This window comes from Electrophorus electricus, chromosome 7 (genome assembly GCF_013358815.1).
Source record: "Electrophorus electricus isolate fEleEle1 chromosome 7, fEleEle1.pri, whole genome shotgun sequence".
NCBI classification, from domain to species: Eukaryota; Metazoa; Chordata; class Actinopteri; order Gymnotiformes; family Gymnotidae; genus Electrophorus; species Electrophorus electricus.
Window position 1 is genome coordinate 21339765 of NC_049541.1, and position 20000 is coordinate 21359764.

General features: G+C 40.8%; 1 protein-coding gene across 2 annotated transcripts in view; it reads right to left on the reverse strand.

Moving 5' to 3' along the window:
* The window catches only part of LOC113587785 (glutamate receptor ionotropic, kainate 2-like), a 50727-nt gene that overhangs the window by 28783 nt on the left and 1944 nt on the right, over positions 1-20000 (reverse strand). For both annotated transcript variants that reach the window (XM_035528105.1, XM_035528106.1), the window contains exons 2-6: positions 14220-14387; positions 12691-12948; positions 9976-10157; positions 6365-6418; positions 4709-4882 (exon numbers count right to left, since the gene is read on the reverse strand). In XM_035528105.1, the coding sequence (XP_035383998.1) occupies positions 4709-4882; positions 6365-6418; positions 9976-10157; positions 12691-12948; positions 14220-14387 (836 nt within the window). The remainder of the gene's footprint in view (positions 1-4708; positions 4883-6364; positions 6419-9975; positions 10158-12690; positions 12949-14219; positions 14388-20000) is intronic.

Consider the following 20000-nt stretch of genomic DNA (forward strand, 5'->3'; position numbering starts at 1 on the left):
TTAAACTCTGTGTTTTGCCCCGTTAGTCTGCTGGTTGTTTGTGGTTCCAAGCCTCTGTCATATGTACTCTACCTGTGACATTTGTTGTCCTAGCCTCTGTTGAGTTTGCTTGTCATAGTGGTTTGTGTGTACCTCTGCTCATGTAAGTCTCGTCATAGTGGTTTGTGTGTACCTCTGCTCATATAAGTCTGGTCATAATGGTTTGTGTGTACCCCTGCTCATGTAAGTCTCGTCATAGTGGATGGTGTGTACCTCTGCTCATGTAAGTCTCGTCATAGTGGTTTGTGTGTACCTCTGCTCATGTAAGTCTCGTCATAGTGGTTTGTGTGTACCTCTGCTCATATAAGTCTCGTCATAGTGGTTTGTGTGTACCCCTGCTCATGTAAGTCTCGTCATAGTGGTTTGTGTGTACCTCTGCTCATATAAGTCTCGTCATAATGGTTTGTGTGTACCTCTGCTCATATAAGTCTCGTCATAGTGGTTTGTGTGTACCTCTGCTCATATAAGTCTCGTCATAGTGGATGGTGTGTACCTCTGCTCATATAAGTCTGGTCATAATGGTTTGTGTGTACCCCTGCTCATGTAAGTCTCGTCATAGTGGTTTGTGTGTACCTCTGCTCATATAAGTCTCATCATAGTGGTTTGTGTGTACCTCTGCTCATATAAGTCTCGTCATAATGGTTTGTGTGTACCTCTGCTCATATAAGTCTCGTCATAGTGGTTTGTGTGTACCTCTGCTCATGTAAGTCTCGTCATAGTGGTTTGTGTGTACCTCTGCTCATATAAGTCTCGTCATAGTGGTTTGTGTGTACCCCTGCTCATGTAAGTCTCGTCATAGTGGTTTGTGTGTACCTCTGCTCATATAAGTCTCGTCATAATGGTTTGTGTGTACCTCTGCTCATATAAGTCTCGTCATAGTGGTTTGTGTGTACCTCTGCTCATATAAGTCTCGTCATAGTGGATGGTGTGTACCTCTGCTCATATAAGTCTGGTCATAATGGTTTGTGTGTACCCCTGCTCATGTAAGTCTCGTCATAGTGGTTTGTGTGTACCCCTGCTCATGTAAGTCTCGTCATAGTGGATGGTGTGTTCCTCTGCTCATATAAGTCTGGTCATAATGGTTTGTGTGTACCTCTGCTCATGTAAGTCTCGTCATAGTGGTTTGTGTGTACCCCTGCTCATGTAAGTCTCGTCATAGTGGTTTGTGTGTACCCCTGCTCATGTAAGTCTCGTCATAGTGGTTTGTGTGTACCTCTGCTCATGTAAGTTGTGTTATTCAGTGTCTCCTGCTCTCCCCTGTTTCATTTTTTTTGTTTGTTTGTTTGTTTCTTGTGTTGGCAATATATCCCAGAACTCATTGTGTTGGCTCTTTGACCCTGGACTGTGATTATGAACCTGATTTTGGATTTGCCCGTAATAAATCTCACTCTTCTCAGCATGTGTGACCGCCTCGTAATTGCCCCACATTACAATTAACTTAATTGCATCAGTATCTCGTTAGTCACCCTGTAACATAAACACAACATGGAGTGGTGAGCAAAATGTGGTCAGTGGCCACACATTGTGTGTGTAAGTCAGCCAACCTCTTTTAGTAGGATGCAGAAAATTCATCCATTAGCATTCAGAACAAAATGAGTGATTATTGCTGTTTTTGTGTTATGGGGACACAATTCTCTGTAAAAAAAAAACAAACAAACAAAAAAACAACTGTCAAGCATATTTTAAAAATAGCAAATAGCTCTTTAGCTCTTAGCCAGTGTGTTCTTCCCTGTTGTCTGTGTTAGTAAGGTTGTCTGTGTTAGTAAGGTTTTTTTTTGTGTTGCTCATATGCTCTTGCTTTGTGCCTCAGACCAGCAAAACTGTGCTCATGTTGGGTTGTAGTCAACCTGCAATGGGAATTAAATATGACAGCTCCATTAAACCATGAAAGAAACTGGCACATCATATGAAACGTATAACGGGAGAAGATGTCCTTTTTGTGTTACTATAGACAAATAGCAGTATCAGAATTAAACACTGGAATTTACCAAAAGAACCAACTAACGTTGTCTTTTTTCCATGCGTATGTGGGCTGGGTTGATCAGGATATTGCACTTGTCGTGTACATTCCACTTACTTGAGAAACTGTTCCATCTAAATGAACCATAGCTGGAGGTGAAATGTCTGTGAAGGCAGGGGAAGACGTCTCTCAGGGAGTGATGAACGATGCTCTTTAACGAATCTCTTCATCACCTCCTGCTCAACTTCGACACAACCAGTTTATTACGAAGCCAAATTGTTCGTGCTGCGTTATACTTCAGTGCGCGATGCGCCAGGTCTGCACGATTTACACCTCCTCCATCTATCAGTGTCCTTCCACTTCTCACAACTTCTGACAAGAGGGAACTTGGAGCAGGCCAGTATTTTAACTGCTTCCTACTTAACGCTGCTACATACAGTATGGCCCTCCTGAACGTCCGGAACCACCGAGCTCAGGAACCAGGTGTTAAGAGCCACTCTGAGGTCACACGAGGACCAGCCATCACTGTTTAATTATACTGGAACAAGGCAACAGCTGAGGTTTAGTGGAAATATCACATCGGCCCCACACTCGCATGCTAAGCAGTATCCAGAGATGTTTCTCTGTGTTTTGTGTGTTTACAAACATACCTGTCTGCTAGACTCAAAGGGATTTTGACCACTGAGCCGGAGCAGGATGCTGGCTTGGGTACGGAAAAAACACAGACCTCAAATCCAGTTTGGTTCTAGCGAAGCCAAATCCAATATGGTCCTACTGAAGCCAAAATGCAAAACATTTGGAGTCCACATTTGGTACTATATATAATATACATACATATCACAAACATTTATTTGTGAACTTTATAAGTGATTATAGGATACTGAAAACAAGTCCAGAAATGTGAGACTCAGTATGAAAATGTACTTCATCAAAGATCTGATCATTTTACCAGGAAACTCAACTGGGTCTGCGCATCAGACGGAGCAAGTGCACAAATGTGTCATATCGCCAAAGTCGCTCAGACATCTGTCAAGACATTTCAAAAGCAGACGATAACAATACCCATAGCTGGCAAATGACATTTGTAGTAACACTCCTGTCCTAATAACACATGACAACACACTGTAATAACACATATGATAACTCCTGTCCAAACCTCTAGATGAATATTAATCAATATTAATCTGTAGAAAACCACAGAGGTTTGAACAGCAGGAGAAATGAGTCTTTCACTCTACTGAGTGAGTCCATTCATCATGCTTGTCATGGACTACACCCTGTGTTCACACACACACACACACACACACACACACACACACACACACACACATACACACACACTCATACACCCAGTGATCACACACCACAGCGGAAGCTCAGCAGACGCACAACCTCAGTAGTTAACGGGCTCACTCAAATCAGCAATTTGAAAACCAAACTGATATTAAATGAAAGATTAGTGTTGCTATATTGCTTTGTTATGTGTGATCCAGTTTCCAGGAGATGGACATAAACCTTCAATTCATATCCTGAGAGAAAGACACTTTCAGTAATAGTCAGCGCTGAGCTCAGGCTGAAATCTGTTTCAGGTTCTGCCTGTCTGACTGAGCGGCAAATCAAGTTAAGTCACAAGCCACTGCAAACTAAACTCAGGCAGAAAGAAAGCAGACGAAGCAAAAAGCAGAGGACAGAGCCTGAAGCGCTGAGTTTCTGCAAAACACTGGAAGAGAAGGAGCATCGTGAGACAGCAGCGAGCATCGTGAGACAGCCGAGTGCAGCGTGAGACAGATGAGAGCACTGTGAAGCAGCAGAGAGCAACATAAGACAGGTGAGAACATTGGACTTTGAACGCATTCTCTGCGAGTTAAGGAGGTCACTGTACTCATGGAAAACTGGGTAGTGAGCCAGTCTCAGACTCCCAGCCAAATCTGTAGTTTCTGGAACTAGCTGTGAAAGCACACTATCTGAATTAGAAAATAAAGACCTTGAACCTGACCGTTTCTAGCACGCCACATCCCTTCACAAGCTTCACTTTAAAATCACCTTATCACAGTCTCCTTGGGATGCTACCCTGAACAGCCTGCATTTGTATCCAAATTTCTCTTGTTTCTTTCTCTCTCTCTCTCTCTCTCTCTCTCCTCTCTCTCTCTCTCTCTCTCTCCTCTCTCTCTCTCTCTCTCTCTCTCTCTCCTCTCCTCTCTCTCCTCTCCTCTCTCTCTCTCTCTCTCTCTCTTTCACCTGACAGGCCCTCATTTTGGCAGCAAGCCTCTTTTTACAGCCCACAAAGGCAGCAGGCAGGATAAATGGTCATTACTCCTAACACCATGTGGAGACTTTGGCTTCCTGATCAGCTGCCTGTGGAGACTGTGTGTTGTGTGTGTACATCCAGCCAAACTGTGCATGTATAAGCTTGTGGTCCTGTGTGTGGTCCAGTGAGCTTGTGTGTGTGTGGGTGGATGGGAAAATAAGCTTGTGTGTGTGTGTGTGTGTGTGTGTGTGTGTGTGTGTGTGTGTGTTTTCACAGTGACAATAGTAGTCTCTCCTTTGCTTGATTACTATTAACCATATTTACCAACTATTTACAGAGAGCCCTGTTTATTTCACACCAGCAGTCCCTGATAGACGCAGAGCAGTATTACGTTATTGACTAGACAGGATTATAAAGCTGTAATACACATATACATGATATTTACGCCCCTGACGTCTCACCGTCATGAATCCATCCAGCAGTCCAGAGTCGGGCTTCGGCGGGGCCTGGAGCCTCTCCATGGACCACTTCTCCACGACAGAGGACACCAGGGGATTCTCTGTGTTCAGGATGCGGAAGCCTGTCATGTTCACTCCGCTGTACCGATATGGTTCCATGTCCAGCGCAAACAGGTCCTGAGGTAACATGGGAGGATTTACAAATCCCAAACATTTAGCCACATTTAAATCATGTTAAAAAGTGAGCAGTAACAGTCTTGTTAAATATTGACAAATCAATTTAAAAATATAATTATAGAATTGTTAATAATAGAAATGCTATATACTGCAAATTAATATACATTATTCGCCCCATTTCAAAGTGCTAGCCTTTATGTTGGCATTATTGATTAACTGCTCGCTCTTCCAGTGTCAATTGCTACACTGGGTCATAAATTACACACACCATTAAGATGCTTCCCCTGAGTTCAGCCTGCATGTGTGTGTCCTCTGGGAGCCTCAGTCAGCTAGCAGCATCCCCCAAGGTTGTGTCAGTTCACTGCTCTTTCTTCCAAAGAGAATGCATGCAGGAAGTGACCTTCAGCCCACCAGTCCAGTCCAGCCCCACACCTCCCGGAGAGTAAAGAGCATGCAGACATTTGGGCTGATGACACAGCCAATGGTCTGTTATATGCAGGCATGTGATTTACTGGAGGATTTGTGGCTGTGTTTATTTGTGCTGCGTAGTGAAAGATTTGAACCATAATCACTGGTTGTATGTATCACGGCAACAACGCTGACCTGCCTCTGTTTTTGTTTCTTACATACTGACAAAAAGAGAGTTCCTATTTCAGAACTACTGAAACTACTGAAACAGCAGAGACTGACCATCCAGCTCCATTCAGTATTCAGTATACCCCTGCTCTGTACTCTCAAATAGACCAAACCAAGAGAATGTCAGTCACTCTCTAAATCCAAACTATTTTCTGCAAGACTGAGCTTGACTTTTCTGCAATGTGCTTATAAAACTGGGCCATCCTCAGATGAGCTCAGCACTCTTCTTTTAAAACTCTGCATTTGTGTATGAGGAAAATGAGTACAGTGTTTCTCAGTCCAGTCCTTGGCAACCACCAGACAGTCCACATTTTACAGTAATCCAGTTTCTAGTATAACTATTATAACCAAGTGGGTTAGATTAAAAACTTTGTCTCAAGGATCACGAGGACTGTCATTTGAGGACACAAATTGCAAAACAATGGACAATATACAAACTAATAAATATATATATATTGTGTGTGTATGTGTGTGTGTGTGTGTGTGTGTGTGCGCGTGTGTGTGTGTGTATGTGTGTGTGTGTGTGTGTGAGTGTGTGTGTGAGTGTGTGTGTGAGTGTGTGTGTGTATGTGTGAGTGTGTGTTTGTGTGTGTGTGTGTGTATGTGTGAGTGTGTGTGTGTGTGTGTGTGTATGTGTGAGTGTGTGTGAGTGTGTGTGTGTGTGTGTATGTGTGAGTGTGTGTGTGTGTGTGAGTGTGTGTGTGAGTGTGTGTGTGTGTATGTGTGAGTGTGTGTGTGTGTGTGTGTGTGTGTGTGTGAGTGTGTGAGTGTGTATGTGTGAGTGTGTGTGTGAGTGTGTATGTGTGAGTGTGTGTGTGAGTGTGTGTGTGGGTGTGTGTGTCTTACTAGTGTTGTGAAGATGTAGTGATAATGCTCCGTCATCATCCCCATAGACAAAGCCTGTAGAACAAAATCAAACTAAATTACACTCTGCACACATTTTTAATAAAATAAACCTAAAAAGCAAAACAAGAGTATTAGTATAACAGTCACTGCATATGATTGGTCCAACCCCTAGTAAAACTGCACTTTACACCTGGTGCTGAAGACCGTGCTGAGATGAAGTACGAGATAAGAACACTATTCTGATGCCAGATTAAGGAGCGTTTTCTGCCTCACCAGACCATGGGGTCTTAATAGCGTGACTGTGTTTAATTACGGCATCTCTAATTCCTCCCCGTTCTGTGCTCCTGGCCGTGATGTCTGATTTAATTAGCTCTATATTTTGGGATTCTGCTCTCATGGTGATATTGTGTTAATAGATTTCAAAAATATGACCAGGAGACAGTGTAGAAATAGTTTAATACCTTTTAAAAGGTTGAGGCACTGAAGTCAAAATCTTCTTTATTTTGCTCTTTATTCTGTCAAAAAAAAAAACTAAACTAGAGAATACTACCTTTTTTGATGCATTGTATTGTCTTTAAATCAAAACGTTACTAGCAGTCGTACCTAGCAGGTGAACATAAACTGGACAAATGAAAGTGAGTGTAGGGGTCCAAAAGTGAAAGGATTTGTCTCATTTGATTCGGTAAGTTCACTGAATGTAGGTGCCACTAAAACCACCATCTGCCCACTGGCTTTCTCTGACATGCGTAAGAGACCCATTTCTTTACCCAAGTTCAGGGTATTCTTTGTGTTGGGGGTTTATGTTAATTCACCATGATTGCTACTGGAGGTAATCTGCCACATTTTCTCCTTTAATGAAGCCCTCGGTTGATTAAGCTCTGCTATTGTCTGACAGGCTAGTGAAGCATCTTTTGGTGAGTCTGTGGGCAGTTTTATTAAGCAGAAGGAATGTCTTTCTTTATCCTGTTAAAATCATTGTATAAGGGCCATCCTTAGTTGCCCAGAGTTTTGGAGTTTTGTGGAATTTTTTGTGTTTTGGAGGTGGGTCTTACTGACAGATTTCTTTACAAATGTGTTACTTTTTCCTATTCTTATTGGCAATGTTTCCCTCCAAATAAGGGCCAGTTACAGAGTGTGAACTTTAAAAAAAATATTGCATATAATTTGATTTTGTGATATACATATTTTGTGGTATAATTTATAATTTATTATTTGATTGTAAAATCTTCTGTTTGGTTCTAAAATTTTAATTCTAAATTTATTTACCATACCATTCATTTACCAGGCATTGCTTTGAGTTCCTTTGAAAAGATAAACACAGAGAAAGACTTGGTGTTCTGTGTGTCACATCTGCGCTGCAGTTAGTGTGCCCAAGGGATAGACAACCATTAGTGTCCTCAGGTAATTGTAAAAGATTTATATGTAGCTCTGATATTCTGTGGGACAGAGCAGCAAGTTTTTGACACAGTAGGGAAGTTTATGAAGAAAAGAGACTTTAAAACAATCCTTAAAGACAGGACTGGTTACTTAGTGCTTCATTGCAAAAAATATGGTTCATCTTATTTTTTATACATCTTAAGGTTGACTTGGTTCAAGTCAACTTAGGAAAGCCAAATCAATCTAAATTTCTTCCTTGAAATTCTGAAAGATGTAAAATGTAACAGTAAAATGTTATGGAAATGCAAGGACAAACACATGGAGAATGAATGTGATGAACTGGTACACTTCAATAGCTTTAATCATTATTTTATTGTTTCTGATTGTGAAGAATGACATAACTGAACCAAGCCATAAACATGTAAAAGAAACAAACATGAACAAAAGTCATTATCAAACTCTAAAGGACGTCTTTGGAATTGAGACACATTTTGTCATAAACATTATTTAACTTTCCCTGTAACTTCCATTATAAATATGTCCATTTAGGCGAACGTATTCTCTAGCGCAGACACTTGCGATGGCAACACCTGTTCATAAATCAGGTGATAGGCAGGAGATAATTACAGGCCAATCAGTTTTCTCCCTGCTGTTTAAAAGATTTGAAGAAGGTAGTCACTGAGCAGCTAATATCACATCTTGATTCTGAAGTACTACAACATCCATGCAATTTGGAAATCATTTGACTGAAACAGTTATTGAGGCAAATTTGTATAAAGAGTGGGTGGTGAAGGCTTTCTAGATCTGCATATGGTACCTCCTAAACTGTGGAGCATCAAATACTTTTTTAAAGTTAGCTAAATTAAACATTTCCATGGATGCACAAAACTGGATAAAATGCCATTTAACTGGTTATTCTTAGTGTGTGCTGATGATTTTTTCATTGTTTTATCATCACCTAAAGCTGTTGGAGTTCCACGGGGTTCTATGTTCGGACCCGTGTTATTCAGTTTATAAATGAATGATTTAGTCATTATGTGCTGGTGTGGTGATTCAGATGTATGCTAACGACACAGTCCTGTATATACATGGAAACATGTAAACAGCAGTTCAAGGGGTTGCCAAATTATCACAAGCTATGGAGAAAATGCTAAAGTGTCTTGGTGATTCCAGTTTAACTGCGAATGTCGAGGAAATAGTCACCCTGTAATAAGTAAAAACAGAAGAATTATCCAGAAATTTTGGAATAAATGAAAACATTATTAAGCGGTTTACATATTTAGGCATTGTTCTAGATCCTTCTCTTAGTTTTAAGAATCACATCATAAAGATGAACAAGACAATAAACTATAACTTTAGATTTTTAGATTAGAAACACACTCACAACGGAAGCATCTAGGAAATGTTTAAAATACCCTGATTTTCTGTCATTTATCTTATCCTGTATCCTGTTGGTATTAGGCAAGCCATAATGCCACTTGAATCTTTTTGCAAGCAGGCCATCAAATCCAGGAAATCATAGCAGTATCATATTAGATACTCTCTAATACAATATGTTGAATTTTGAGTACCTAATTATGTATTCAAATGTCCGTCTGGTGTTTGTGATCTATAATTCTGAACCTGCATGCCTGAAGAGCTTTGATCAGCTTCGCTATGTGTGGATTTTAATACTTTTTCTAATGAAACATAAAAAATGAATGATAAAAAATTAATCATCTTTGCATGAATGTAATCTGATACTGTTATCTGTGCTCTCTTGTTTGGACGGTGTATATTGTATAGGTGATGTCTGGTGAAGGTCTTGTATGGGAAAGAGCTGGTTGGGGGAGATGACGTCAAAGGTGCAAGCTGGTTATATATTTCATTTGTATTGTGGGTTTTATTGTATTGTGAAACAATACAATCCAGGAACTGCAAATAGAAATGACCTTATTGGTTAACTCTGGTGCAAAAGGTATCTCATTTCTTTTGAATTTAGATTTTGTGCATGGTTCCTAACAAAATAAACTAAAAATTGTAAAGTAAACTAAACTACAAAAGCACTAAAGTACAACACTTAGATCAAGCTGCAAGTCAGTGTTTGATAAAAAGCAGCATTTGATAAAAGGGATGAATTCCTCTTAAAGCAACTCCTTACAGAGAGAGTGAAGAGACTGAAAGAGTGAAAGATCAGCAATAAGCGGAAAGAAAGTGGGTGAACGAGAGAGAGAAAAGAGAGTGATGTGAAAGACCTGTTTGAGTATCCAGGCAGCTATCTCGTGACCACAGTCGAAGATGACGTAAAACTCTTTAGCCGTTTTCATCTCCTTAAGCAGTGGCTTGGCGTCCTTCGTCTCTGCGGGCAGCTGGCGGATTTTCAGACGGATGTTATATCTGGAGGGTGCTTTGATCAGCTCCTGGAGACGAATCAGTCCTGCAGATAGAGAGATAGAGAGAGAGAGACAGAGAGACAGAACAGTTATCTTAGACACACTGACCTACTGAGAACAATTCAAAAGTTATACAAACAAATTGCGGCCCTCTCTGGTGAGATACTGCATCTTTGTGCTAATAGACAAGATATTAAAAACACAAACGAGTCCAGTCAGAGACATGAGAGAGAGAGGTCAGACATCAATCAAAAAGGACATAATAATTGTATGGTACGGAAACTCAGCGCAGTACTATAAGTTACTAATATCAGATTTGATTATTACTACTTAGCTGGAATTTACAGAATGTTACATTTAATTACATTAAATTAAATTAATTAATAAAATACTATCGTACTATTTCTTTTCATTTTAATTGACAAAACAATCTTATTTTATGGGCAATTTATTCAGTTCAGTTATTCATTCTACAGGTTAATTTTTCAATTAATTTTAGTTTTCATAGTCTTTTTATGGTCACATCCTGGCCGACACCCCACCCACTACAAGGCGGTGCCAACAGATACGACCACGCCCGCACCAATCCAGAACCGCGATCACCATTCACAGCACACACACGTCACCGCTCTCCTACCCCAAAACAGTGACTGTCATCCGGTACACGACCGACGCTAGTCGCGTTTCAGTGGTTTACTCTCTCTCGACACACTACGCTTCTGTTTTCTTCGAATACCGTTTCGTTTGATCATTTGCTTAAATGTTCGTTTCCGTTTCCCCGTTTTTCAACTGCTCGCGTCTGCCTCTCCTGACTTCACTGTGTCACGTTTATGAACAATTTTGCCAGTTTATTAATTCTGGTATTACACAAACAAAAAGTTTAACATTGATCTTGAAATATATTATATTTCTCAGCTTCCGAACTAAATTTTCTTATAAAGAAAACAAATTCTGTTTCCAGTCATTCTGAACCATTTCAAATATTTTTCCTGGTCTCAGTGCAAATGACAGATTCACTTTGGGAGCTTGACTACATCACTGTTTCACCGGGAAAACTTACTGAAGTTACAGTACATGGATGTTTGAGTGCATGCCTCAGGGTATGGCTGCAGGACAAACAGCTGCACATGAAGGTCAGACATCAGTATTACATTATAGAAGAATAAAGAAAAAGTTGACCAAAAATGTAGCTGTAACTATTTTCAAAAGAGTCTGGTTAGGTTTGAAAACATTTGGGGTTGGGACTGAGCTCTGTCGAAAAAGGATTCTGTGGTTATTTTTAAGAGCTGTGTTTTTATTTGACTCATTTTGTTGTGGTATAGTTTCTTTTCTCTAAAATCTATTTCTTTGACAAACTAATTTTTGTTAATTGTAAACTGTGTTAATTATTAAAGTTTTGGTATCTCTCTCTCTCTCTCTCTCTCTCTCTCTCTCTCTCTCTCTCTCTGTGTCTGTCTGCCTGTATGCACATTCCTCGCATTGTAGGTTTAAACATGACAGCAATCAAAATAATGATATTTAGTTACTCTAGCAAATATTAAAATTGATCAACTGCCCTTGTCAAGCTCAAGTACTTTAAATCTAATTCATATTCCAGCAACATGGACATGACTTTACCCATAAGAACACATCACATTAGGCTGGCTGTTAGGATACAATTGTATGCTTTAGCAAACACCCATTATATGTCAGCAAATGTTTCAATGATAGAGCATGTGTTTGGTGAAACCGGGAATCTGGAAACCCTGTTGTTCATTCAGATTGCCTTTCTGATTTCTGAACGACTAAGACAGATCAATTACTTATCCAGGTAACCTCTCATTTAATGGTTATGATCACAGAAACATATTTGGGAGATGATGACTATAAAAACAGACCCACTAACCTATTGGGTGATGAAGAGTAATTAAAAATGAACAGCAAGTAATTTAACACCATTAATCATTATAGTGTCATTTTAACACATTTTTAAAAGTCATTCTGGATAAGAGTGTTGTTTATAAACATATATAATTTAATCTCTGCAAGCAATTCAGCCAAAAGATGAGTGTTAACCTCTAAATATATATATATATATATATATATATATATATATATATATACAGCTTTCACACTTTTAAAATTCACTGATACTTGCAACTTTTGAAATCATTAGCTATTTTTGTGTTTCTTCATTGTGAAAAATTCCTCTATTTTTGTGACAATTACTTCATACAGAAACAGAAAATGTGAAAGAAAAAAACAGTGACAGTGTCACACACACAGCCGGCTCATTCTTGAGTGTGGCCATATGAGTTTTACACAGGTCAGCGCACCTGTATGAGCACAACACCCATTACACACAATAAACCATGAAGGAGGAAAGATGTCTGAGTGCAGTAGTACTGTTTATGATAACAGACCCTAGTTTATGGTGAAACTGTGTTAGACTGGATTATTTCCCCTGTCACCATTTTGCATGGCTGTACACATCAAATAATGTGGAACAAATGTGGAACATCTTCAGCATCATCATTATCATCATCATGGTTTATTAGACCATCTTCTGTGTTTGGTCTGTCAGTCTGAGTTACTCACCCGTACTGTCGTCGTACACCACGGTGACCGTCTCCCACCTGAAGAAGTGTACCAGGTCCAGGAGGGCCCGGCTCAGAGACGAAAAGTCTGGGTACAGGCTGACAAAGTAGGAATCCCGGTTATCCGAGACCTGGTGCTTCCACCTGGTCTGGATGTGTGGCACACCCAGTGCGTTGGAGATGGACTGCACCGCATTGGCCGATGAGCTGTGGGAGGGGCCAAAAATCGCCGCTATGCCTAAAGAGAGCTGCTCGCAAGCTGGGGATTGGATGGAAAGGCTGTCAGTCAATGCAAGGGAGACTAGTAGTCTAACCATAAATGAGAGCTTTATGTGAAAAATCATAAAACTGTGTCTGATGTTGTGTAACAGACAGAGGGAACAATTCCACAAAACATTTATGCCTGAATACGGGTAATAAAATCAGGCAAAGTGGACAAACTGGAGTAATGGAAGAAGATGCCTGGAGAACGGGCTGACACAGAAAACTGGGTGACACAGAGAATGGTTAGACACAGGGAACGGGCTGACAGAGAGAACATGCTGACACAGAGAATGGGCAGACACAGAGAATGAGCTAACACAGAGAATGGGCAGACACAGAGAATGAGCTAACACAGAGAATGGGCAGACAGAGAATGAGCTAACACAGAGAATGGGCAGACACAGAGAATGAGCTAACACAGAGAATGGGCAGACACAGAGAATGAGCTAACACAGAGAATGAGCTAACACAGAGAATGGGCATACAGAGAATGAGCTAACAGAGAATGGGCAGACACAGAGAATGAGCTAACACAGAGAATGGGCAGACACAGAGAATGAGCTAACACAGAGAATGGGCAGACACAAAGAATGAGCTAACACAGAGAATGGGCAGACACAGAGAATGAGCTAACAGAGAATGGGCAGACACAAAGAATGAGCTAACACAGAGAATGGGCAGACACAAAGAATGAGCTAACACAGAGAACGAGCTAACACAGAGAATGGGCAGACACATAGAATGAGCTAACACAGAGAATGAGCTAACACAGGGAATGGGCAGACACAAAGAATGAGCTAACACAGAGAACGAGCTAACAACGAGAATGGGCAGACACATAGAATGAGCTAACACAGAGAATGGGCAGACACGTAGAATGAGCTAACACAGAGAATGGGCAGACACAGAGAATGAGCTAACACAGAGAATGGGCAGACACAGTTACTCTGTTGTCTGTAATTTAGGCCTCATGTCCCATGAAAATCAAAAGACACCTGAGAGATCATAAATTAGTTTCCAGTTCACTTTTATTGTATGATTTCCTTCATGCCCAGAAAAAAGGCAAAATAACTCCAACCCCCCCCATAATTACGACTGTGTTATAATGGCTTGGATTATAAAGTAGAACATTCAGCAGAATAAGGTCTGAATAAATAAAACCAAAGAGCAGCGTGAAGTCACACATTTAGACAGACAACAGAGGAAACGCGTATGGATGTCCCTGTAAGTCCCCTCCACTGGACGACTCGGTTGAGCTCTGTGTACCTTTCCTGGACGCTTCAAAGCTGTCGAAGACATTGATCCTCTGGATGTCGTAGGTGAGTGTGGTGTTAGCCAGCAGCGTTCTGTTCCTGTTGATAGTGTTCAGTGCAAATTTAAAAGCCAGTTCCTCAGCACCAGATGGGCCACTCTCAATAGACTCAAAGATTCCTCCTGAGAAAGAAACACAAATGGTACTGACTCCTGTATCACATGACTAGCCCTCTGTTTCATATGACCAGACTCCTGTATTTCTGAATGGGGACAGACCTACATACTCAAAAAAGGTAGCTGGAATAATGTTTCAAATACAAACTACAAATCACTGGTACAAGCTGAAAGGAATGACACAAAGCAACTGGGCTCTGCTCTAATAACACAAAATGTTGATATGACCAAACACAGAATTTGATAGGCCACATTTCTGAGGTTCCACCTTCTTCTCACAAGAAGATTGGTTCTTAATGTTGAAGGCGGGACTCCTGAGTGCTATACTGAATGTTACAAGCGTTCCCATTCCCGGTATGGAATGTCTTTAGTGCTGACTGTGTGTGCGTGCGTGCGTGTGTGTGAAGGAATGTATTAACAGTGAGTTCTGAAAAATTAACTTCCGCAATTAACTATAATAGCCCCATCCCCACACACACACACATTCTCTTGCTGACTATGTGACCCTTAATATGTGTTGGTGTTTTTCTCCTAACCCAGCCATAACATTCACGATAATTCACTCTGGCAAATGAGTTCAGTGCTCAAAGGACAGCTCTGGTGAAAGGACTTCCTCAGGGTGACATTAAAGGTGATAATGTGCTTGTGCAAATGTGTGAAAGTGTTAATGATTGCAGTGTATAACACAACTGAAAATGAAATGGAACAAATTCTCTCTCCCTCTCTCCCTCTCTTATGCTTTTCAGTGTGACTCATTCTGTTCCATCGCTTCTCTCCAAATTCCTCCATTCTTGCTAGTGTTACTGTGTTTCTTACTCCTTCAGTGTGGGAGGGATGTGTGTTGTGTGTTTTGTGTTTTGCATGTTGTGGTGCTGAATGGTCTTTAACATATGTGTTATGGGGAGTAGGAGGAAGGTGAAAGGTTTGTCTGTTTCTTTGTTTTAAACCATCTGTTCATTTATGGCTAGTTTCTCAGGCCTTCATCTACATATGAGGATGTCAGGGACATGCAATCGATTTCAGGCATGTGCATCTGTGTGTGTGTGTGTGTGTTTTCATTCATCTTTCCCCCTTTATTTACTTCCCTCATGGATAACTAAAACTTCGCCACTGCAGTGGGATTCGATACACGACACTGTGAAGTCCTCTCAGTGAACTTCAGCACCACATGACCAGTGCATCACATTAAACACATTATGAGGGCAGTGATGTCTAGGAAATGGTGTGTGTTATTCCTTCCCCAGAGTTTGTCCCTTATACACACATATGAATAATGTTTACAAGACTCAAAAAAGTCTGAAATATTCTGTCAATTTACAAGATAAATGACTGATTATCTGAGGCAAGACAAACTTGCAGATAGTCAGTAATTATAAAGAAAAACTACAAATGGGTCTTTTTCATTTTCACACACCATTAAATATTCATTGTGCTGTTTTTTGTGTATGATAGGAAGAAAAGATACAAAAATATTCATTTGTAATATCTGGGGAGTGAATTTCAAATATATAAATATAAAATGTAAATTATTTGATATGAATATATTTACTTTGGATGTATGATGTGTGAATATTAATAAACAATGTAAAACATATGAGTGAATTCAGTGGTTTATAACATTTTATTAATCCACAAAATGAATGATAACATCATAAGTTCATGTCTGAGTCACTCACAGTCAGATGAAGATTTGGGCTCTCATAATGTTCTAATGGCACCACTTTCGCATCACTTTCCCTGATGAGTGTTCTGTGTGCTCATGTTTGTAATGTGCATTCCTCATCACTGTACCTCACAAAATAGCCTGTCCTTGAGTGCTCTGTCCTTGAGTAATTTGTCTTTGAGTGTTTTGTCTTTGAGTGATTTGTCTTTGAGTAATATGTTTTTGAGTGCTTTGTCTTTGAGTGCTCTGTCCTTGAGTAATTTGTCTTTGAGTGTTCTGTCCTTGAGTAATTTGTGTTTGAGTGTTCTGTCTTTGAGTAATTTGTCTTTGAGTACAATGTCCTTGAGTAAGTTGTCTTTGAGTGATCTGTCTTTGAGTGCTTTGTCCTTGAGTACAATATCCTTGAGTAATTTGTCTTTGAGTGTTCTGTCTTTGAGTGCTCTGTCTTTGAATGCTCTGTCCTTGAGTAATTTGTCTTTGAGTGTTCTGTCTTTGAGTGATTTGTCTTTGAGTACAATATCCTTGAGTAATTTGCCTTTGAGTGCTCTGCTCTCATTTCTACTACCATCCTTCTAACTCTACTCACCTTCACTCTATATCTACTTGCACAGACCTTGTGTTATACATACTTTAATTTCAGGATTTTCTGTTTCTTTGTGTATGTGTGTGTGTGTGTTTGAGAGAGAGAGAGAGAGAGAGAGAGAGTGTGTGTGTGTGTGTGTGTGTGTGTGTGTGTGTGACTGAAGAGGCTAATCTAACGCATAGCTGTGAGAATAATAAGTTTCAATATTACTCTCCAAGAGTATTGCCCTATCCTAGCTATTCAAATCACTTTGTTTGGTGACATGCACTTACAGAGCTTACAAAGTGCAAAGTTTCAGGTTCTTATCATCAAAGGAATGGAGTTTTAATAGTACTTACTGGTTTTTAAATCCCTTTATAATTTAGTAATGATTCTCTTTCTGCCTTTGCCCTTTTTTCATTCATATTGCAACAGCGGTATTACCATTCTCATCTCGTAGAGCTAAAAGTGTTGTTCATTTCTGCTGTTTTTAGCACTAAGGCAGAGGTCAGGCCTCTGGAGCTCCGCTGGCTTTCACATTCCTCACCCAGCTAGAAATGAGGCTCCACAGCCGTGTCGCAAAGAAGATCTGCCTCTCGGAGAGGAGGAGATAGCTATCAGAGATCAGCGGCATTTGTCTCTGTGGTCGGTCTCGGATGAGCTACTGAGAGGCAGAACTCTATTTCCACAGCTCTGTGTGAAAGCTGGATGTGGAGAGTTGCTTTGGCAGCTAGGACAGGAATGCGGAGACATCCCTCGGATGCTACCATCGTGACTCGGATCTGCGCAGGGTGATCTGGAACCTCGCCACGGGTGGCTGCCATAACACAACTGTTACATTTCCCACTGATACCTTCCTGTACCAAGTTCCCCTCTCCTGTTTTTTGAATTCCTTGATCCTGCCATTCAAAAAAGCATGAAACCATCGACCAGACTCTGTCTTTACTAGTGTGGCCGGACATGTATGGCTCTGTTCTACCACAGCAGGAGGATTCCAGAGAGCATTTCAGTTGCTTCTTCAGTCTCTTGTCATCTCTGGACTGCACTTCTGCAGCTCAGTCTTGACAGGCGTTCCTGTCCACACCTCTAGACCCTTGTAGCTGATCCAGAGTGCATCTGCACAACTCACATTCAGTCTTCACACACATCACTCCACTACTGCGTTCTCTCCGCTGGCATCCTGTGGTCATGCGTGTCAAAACTGGTCATGTAAAACTGTGACGTTTGTCTACAAAACTGGCCCCCTCCTACCTGAGAGTGCTAGTCTCACACTGCAATCCCTGTACGTGACTCAAGCACAGTTTTGTCATGAAACTCCACCCCTCATGAAGATACGCCTCAAGATTCGTTTCTGTTCTAGAATCCAGGTGGCAGAATGAACTACCACCAGCTGTCTGTACAGCAGAGGTCTTTACTGTCTTCAAATGTAGTCTGAAGACCCACCTCTTCATGAAGTACTTGAGTAATCCACAGCCACTTCAAGGCACTTGGTTAATCACTAATCCTGCACTTAGTAAATTACATTTATATCCTTGCAGATTTTTCCCTTGTCTGTATTTTCCCTGCCTGAGCTCTACCTGAATGGAATCCTTAGACACGACCTAATGCACTAGCTGAAGGTTTACTTTCATGGAAACAACGATGCACGGTGATGAAAGATGGCTTTATCCTTACGGTCGAGACAGAGAGAGAGAGATGGAAACAGAAAAAGACCAACAGAGCACGCTCGCGCGAGAGAGATAGAATAAGATAGAATAAGACAGAGAGTGAGAAAGACACAAGGAGAGAAAAACAGAGAGAGAGAGCAGAAACGGAAGAGAAGAGGAGTATGAAATGAAAAGAGTGATGTCCTTTCAGGCTCTCACGTTATTGATTAGCTTTTCAAGGTCCTCTTGCTGAGTTTCCATGGTGAACATTAGACATGTTTACCAAAAAAAAGGTGACAGGTGTGTGTGTGTGTGTGTGTGTGTGTGTGTGTGTGTGTGTGTGAGGATGGAACACAACACACATTTCCTACTCCCCTTCTAATTGCAACACAACAGTGTGGACTACACTCCAGTGGCATGGCGACATCACTGTAGGCCTTCACAAAACCCCAGCCTCTGTCACAAATAACCCAAACATCACTGTGGGTCAGACACAAAACCCCAGCCTCTGTCACAAATAACCCAAACATCACTGTGGGTCAGACACAAAACCCCAGCCTCTGTCACAAATAACCCAAACATCACTGTGGGTCAGACACAAAACCCCAGCCCCTGTCACAAATAACCCAAACATCACTGTGGGTCAGACACAAAACCCCAGCCTCTGTCACAAATAACACAAACATCACTGTGGGTCAGACACAAAACCCCATCCTCTGTCACAAATAACCCAAACATCACTGTGGTTCAGACACAAAACCCCAGCCTCTGTCACAAATAACACAAATATCACTGTGGGTCAGACACAAAACCCCAGCCTCTGTCACAAATAACCCAAACATCACTGTGGTTCAGACACAAAACCCCAGCCCCTGTCACAAATAACCCAAACATCACTGTGGGTCAGACACAAAACCCCAGCCTCTGTCACAAAAAACACAAACATCACTGTGGGTCAGACACAAAACCCCAGCCTCTGTCACAAATAACACAAACATCACTGTGGGTCACAAATAACACCAACTAACATATTCTGTTTGGTATGCTCTATAGGTTTGCACATTTGGATAAACAGATGATTTGTTTATCCATAAAAAGATACTAGTGTTACTTATTTGTCATGTTTTCTTAAATGACTGGATATAATTATGCAAATGACCAAATTTGGACAAAATTTCAGTAAATCAAAACCTAATGGTGTCTTCACTAGCATTCATATAACCCTGCATTAGTATTTGAGGGAGAGCTTTTGTGGAAAAAAAGAATAGTCTTCCAGACTCATCGTCTTCCAGTCTTGTCTGGTCTAATATGGTCTTCCAGAATCTAATTATGTACAATAGAAAAAGCATGCGTGACTAAATGTGACCAAACTTCAGACATTCTTGATGCAGAAGAGTTCCCTTTGACAAGTAAACACTGGGCCCTGCATGGGCTACTGTTCTGGACTCTCTGACGTGGATGGAAGTCTCAGAAATCTATGGCTTCACCAAGATCCAAGGAAAAGTTTGGGTTTTTTTGGTAACCAGTAAATCCAGCCATCTCTGCTTCTGGCCTGGTGTGTATGGATGTTGGTGGATGGTCTGGCTGCCTCTTGAAATGGCAGTTTGAATGAGTTCTGTATGTTATGGGCAGGGTTGAAACTGGAGGGACTCTCATTGTAAGAAGGAATTATTGTTGGCTACTGTATTAAAAAACAGCTCCTTTATTGAATGAATCACAGACAACCAGCTCACCTCTCTGTTACTTGA